The sequence below is a fragment of the Chlorocebus sabaeus genome, chromosome 24 (assembly GCF_047675955.1).
Source record: "Chlorocebus sabaeus isolate Y175 chromosome 24, mChlSab1.0.hap1, whole genome shotgun sequence".
NCBI classification, from domain to species: Eukaryota; Metazoa; Chordata; class Mammalia; order Primates; family Cercopithecidae; genus Chlorocebus; species Chlorocebus sabaeus.
This window is the reverse complement of record NC_132927.1, coordinates 82,611,599-82,617,315: the sequence shown is the minus strand read 5'-3', so window position 1 is coordinate 82,617,315 and position 5,717 is coordinate 82,611,599. Positions and strand designations below refer to the sequence as shown.

General features: G+C 43.9%; 1 gene segment (V, D, J or C); it reads left to right on the top strand.

The window, feature by feature from the left end:
- The first annotated feature begins 3,592 nt into the window (after positions 1 to 3,592).
- LOC140710013 (immunoglobulin heavy variable 3-7-like) lies at positions 3,593 to 4,485 on the top strand. The segment is given in 2 exon segments: positions 3,593 to 3,845; positions 3,944 to 4,485. Coding segments are annotated over 2 exon segments (588 nt in total).
- The last annotated feature ends 1,232 nt before the right edge of the window (positions 4,486 to 5,717 follow it).

Sequence of the window (5,717 nt, the reverse complement as noted above, 5' to 3'; positions counted from 1 at the left end):
TGTGGACATGGTACAAGAAAGGAAGGTGTAGAAAGGAGAAACTATAGGAGAGCAAAAGGAAATTTCTAGGATAATTTATTTTTTCTCTGTTAGGAAAAGTGAGGATTATGTCTATTTGTAAAATTGTACACTTTATGTAAAGATTCTTATTTGCTAATTTCACCTCATTAAAATATTGCAACTTTTAAAATGTATAATTTGGTAGAAAGAGTGGTAGAGAGAGAGATGAATAAAATACATAAAAATCAGAGCCCTGAATATACACATGAATGAACCCTGGATCTCGCTATAATTTTAGGGAAACACTAGAATACAAAAACATAACGACAGGATTTCAGTACATGAAGGGAGCTTCTCAAACCCCAGGAGGCACATCCAACTGTGTTCTGGAGTTAGGGAGCAGGCATGTCCTTGGGAAGGTGCCGTGACACCAAGCTCCCAGCATCCGTTGTGTAACTGACACCATGCAAATGCAGAGATCTCGACTAAAATTTTCTGTGGATGTTGAGTCTGGTAATGCTACACACTCACACCAAGTGAGTATGGAAATGTTAGTTACCGGCATCCTTGAGGAGTCTGCTGAGAGCAGGGCAGGTCTCTCATGAAGGTCCAAGGTGGCTTGATAGAGCAGGGAAGGAAACCAGCTCAGGGTTTTTTATCACGGTTTGGTAGGGGGCTGGGGAGAGCATACTACTTGCAGGAAGGGTTCTGTGGGGTTTCAAGGTCAAATTGGCATCACATGAGGGAGCTCCTGTGATTTCTAACTAGATTTTCCTTGTATGCTTAAAAAAAAAAAAAAAAAAGATGGAGGAAAGAGCTTTAAGTGGTCAGCAGTCAGGCCTAAACACGGAGTCTGAAGACTTGCTCTAAATAGCAACTATACAACTGATGAGTAAGAAACGAGACAAGACTCCAACATGGGTGGACAACAGCCAGGTCTGCAGAATATGAGAAGACTGTTTATAAGCAAAAGAATAATGTGTAGGACGAGGATATGGAGGAGGATTCTGGTCCAATGTCGTGTGTGGAAGCTTTTCATGATTTGAGATCATCAGCTTGTTCTGAAGGTCTTAGGTCACCTGTCTTCTTCAAAATATCAGAAGTGCCAGAGGATACGTGAGGATGTGCAGTTTAACTTCTTCTATTTCAGTAGCTTTACAATTGTGTAAAATACTTAATTCTTTTTTTTTTCTTTTTTTTGAGACAGGGTCTCACTCTGCTGTGCAGGTTGGACTGCAGTGGTGTGACCATAGCTCACTGTGATTTTGAATTCCTGGCTCATAGAATCCTCCCACCTCAGCCTCCTGAGTAGCAAGTAGCTAGGTTTCCAGGGCCTTCATATACACTCGGCTGATTCTTCTCATTCTTCTTTTTTTTTGTTCTTTTTTTTTTTTTTTGAGATGGAGTTTCTCTCCTTGCTGGAGTGCAGTGGCGTGATCTCAGCTCACTGCAATCTCTGCCTCACAGGTTCAAGCGATTCTCCTACCTCAGCCTCCTGAGTAGCTGGGATCACAGGCCTGTGCCACCACGCCCAGCTAATTTTGTATTTTTAGTAGAGACGGGGTTTCTCCATGTTGGTCAGACTGGTCTTTAACTCCCTACCTCAGGTGATCCTCCTGCCTTGGCATCCCAGAGTGGCTTGGATTACAGGCATGAGCCATCACACCTGGCCTCTTCATTTTTATTCATATATTCATTCAGCAACCCCTATGTCTTCCCACTGATTTCTTCAGTTTCCTCTTTACTGCCTTTTCCTTTTGAATAAGGTTGTCACTCCTGAGGGAAGATGGGGGCCTGGACAGGGATTTGGTGCATTCCTCTGTCCCCTCCCAGTTCTTACTGGTTTCTCCAGTGTCTGTAGAAGAGCAGTTTTGATGGCTTTACCTCTGCAGATAATTTCTCTTGCACGGTAGTGGTGATGGGGAGGTGTGCCTGGATGCATTTCAGCTGTAGTTGCTGTTTTGCTTTCCCAGACAGCACCGTCCCAAGGGGTAGAGGCTGCAGCATTTTGTGATATGTCCCCAGGACTGAAGAAAAAGGTTCAAGAGCAGGAGGAATTCCTCAACTGTATACACTGAGAATTTAAACAATAACTTCTCTATCACACAGAATTGAAACCATCCAATGAATATGTCTACTTTAATCTTGTGCTAGCTTAAATGACATTTGGCAGCCTCTGCCCCAGAAAAGATTATCGTCTGTTCCTGTTTATTTCCCTGCAAGTCCTTATCTCTCTTCAGATTTCGGATATATTGTTTGTCCTATAACATCAAAAAATCTGATGTATTTAAGAAAAATGTGCTAATTTGCAGATCAGTAAGTTTAGTGTTGCTGTAAGAATAATAACACATTTTTTATGGGATGCCTACATCTCCAAGCTGAGTAGCACCTCTATGTGTAATACTCAGAAACTAGAAATGATTCAAGAAGATATATATATATATATATAACACTAATGACGTGCTAATGTACTGTAATAATATCCATCACTAGAATCAAGACATTGTTGATGCTCAACTTGGTTGCATCACAAGTAGTTATGATGAGTGAGAAGCCACACAAATAAAACACATACTATATAATTCCCGTATAGTAAATTCTTGAAACTCAAAACCAAAGTATTTAATGTGAAGGACTGACTCAAAATATGGTGAGGGAAGAAAATAATTGGGAAGAAGGAATTGCACAGGAACACAAGGAAACTTTTAAGTGTCATTTATTCATTATCTGAATGTTTCTTGTGGATGCACAGATGAGCACAAGTGGAATTACATTTTGTTTTGTTTGTTTGATTCTGAAGAGATGTGGTCCTACTCTGTGATCCAGGCTGGAGTGCAGTGGTGGGATCATAGTTCAATGTAGCCTCCAACTTCTGGTCTCCAACAATCCTGTTGCATCTGCCATCTAAGTAGCTGAAACTACCGTTGTGTGCCACCAGGATTGGCTTGAGCACTTATTAAACCACACACTTTATGCAATATTTAATGTAGAGTTATGATGTCTCAAGAGTATTACAAATCAATGAATGGATAATTTGTTCAGTACAGATTCATGGAAAAATAGACACTAACATGAATGTCTGATATTCGTGAAAATACAACTGCATAATATGTGTTCTCTTTACATTCATTAGGTAAACACAATAGTGCATACACATCACACCATGCTTTCATTACAGGAAGAAAGTTCTGAAAATATCACTGGGATGACCCACACTGTGTTGGGCTTGATTCAGGGAGCAGCCAGGCCCAGTGGTGAGAAGCACAGACCCAGGTATCTGGGCTCACTCTGACCAAATGTGATCTCTGGGAACATTGTACCACCCATCTGTGCTTCTGCTGGTGATTTTCCATCTTTAACACGGAAATAACATTGATACTACATACCATGATTTCTCCACATATGTAAAAATTAAATAAGATGATTGATTGCTGATAAGTTTAAATATATGCAGTTTTCACAGGTCCATTGTACTTCAGTAAAACTATTTTAAAATAAGTTACAAATACAATTGTAGGTTTAAAGAGTTTATCACAAAACAAATTTATAATAAGAAACTACATTTTCCAAAACCGTATCAATATCTCTAAACTCCTGCAGAACACTCATCTGCTCTGGGCCCTGCCTTCTCCTCAGGCGCCCCACCCCAGAGCTTGCTATACAGTAGGAGACATGCAAATAGGTCCCTCCCTCTGCTGATGAAAAGCAGCCCAGCCCTGACCCTGCAGTTGGGAGCTCCAGCCCGAGAATTCCCAGGTGTTTCTATTCGGTGATCAACACTGAACACACAGGACTCGCCATGGAGTTTGGACTGAGCTGGGTTTTCCTTGTTGCTATTTTCAAAGGTGATTCATGGGGAATGAGTTGAATGTACGTGAATATGAGTGAGAGAAACTGGGAATATGTGTGGCAGTTTCTGACCAGGATGTCTCTGTGTTTGCAGGTGTCCAGTGTGAGGTGCAGCTGGTGGAGTCTGGGGGAGGCTTGGTACAGCCTGGGGGGTCCCTGAGACTCTCCTGTACAGCCTCTGGATTCACCTTCAGTAGCACGAGGATGAACTGGATCCGACAGTCTCCAGGGAAGAGGCTGGAGTGGGTGGCCGACATAAAGTATGATGGAAGTGAGAAATACTATGTAGACTCTGTGAAGGGCCGATTCACCATCTCCAGAGACAATGCCAAAAACTCCCTCTATCTGCAAATGAACAGCCTGAGAGCTGAGGACACAGCCGTGTATTACTGTGTGAGAGACACAGTGAGGGGAGGTCAGTGTGAGCCCAGACACAAACCTCCCTGCAGGGGCGTATGGAACCACCAGGGGGTGCTCAGGTTACACAGAGGACAGGGGCAGCCCCAGGGCAGGTGCAGCCCCAGGGCAGGTGCAGGTGGAAGTCAAGGGCTGCTCTCCTTCAGGGTCTCTGGCTTCCTCTCATCTAACAGTTCCCCAGACGGCCTCGTATATTTACAGTTATATGCCTACTACTGAGGTTTCTAAGTTCGTAAAGTGTATTATAAGAGGAACCGCTATCAAACACCCCTGAAGCAGGTGTCACAGATGGAGAAAGAAAAGGGGACAAGAAGCCGGGTGAGGCTGTGGACACTGTCTGCCTAGGATTCAAGTTTCACAAGCAGTGAGGGAGAAATGAGGAGTCTGATGGAGCTCCCTTTTTGTACCATGTGGTCCAAACTAAGTCCAGCAAGGCCATCAGGCCTCCCTGAGCTCTAGGTGCCCATCAGGGGTCCGCCATGTGCCCGGCAGCCGCCGTGCCTTTTCATCTCCGCTGCGCCCACTCACTGTCTGGGACGAGCTTCCAGGACGTATGTGTTTAGCACCAACCAGATGATGGACCTCAGAGAGCAGCAGCTGGTGCCCAGATCATGGGCTCCCTAATGCTGGAGGAATGGGAGGTGCGTTCTCAGGGACAAGGCACTGTTGATGGATTTTTATATAGAAACCACGATTTTACTTGCTTCTCTCAGGAGACACAGAGGATGCCATTAGGCTATCATGCCTCACTTCTATTCTGAAAATCACCCTCTTTATAGTAAAAGAAAACAATTTAATATCCATTTCACTGAAAGTAGTTACTTTTTAATTTGGTTACAAGTTTACCACATATGTGCCTGAATTTATTCTCAGAATCTGCTGAATTGTCTAGAAATCTCACAAATTGAACAAAAGTGAATTCTTCATTCCTACCAAAATATGTGTATGTAGGAATTTCAGTGTGTTTTCCAGAACCCATGAACACCAACCACTGTGTTTCATGGTCATTTATTGGCCTGGTGAGGCCCTCACTGACCCCCTCCCTCATCTGTGCTGTCTCTGGATTCTCCATCACAGCCAGCGCTTCCTGCTGGAGTTGGATCCGCCCGTCCTCAGTCAAGGGAGTGGATCAGGGGCATAGGTCACGAGGGAGCACAAATTCTAACCCCCTCCTCACGAGCTCAGTCACCATCTCCAGATCCATGTCCGAGTATCGAATTTTCTTGCAGCTGAGTTCTGTGACCAACTGCCACAAACTTGTATTCTTGTGAGAGGTACAGAGAAGACGTCAGTGTGATCCCAGACACAAACTTCCCTGGAGAGGGGCCCAGGACCAACAAAGGGCACTCCGACTCCATGAAAACAGGGCCAAAGTTGGAGAATGGGTTTCCCGTAACCCTCACGTTTCACCATTAGATACTCTACGCTATGCCTATGCTGAGGTGCGTGTA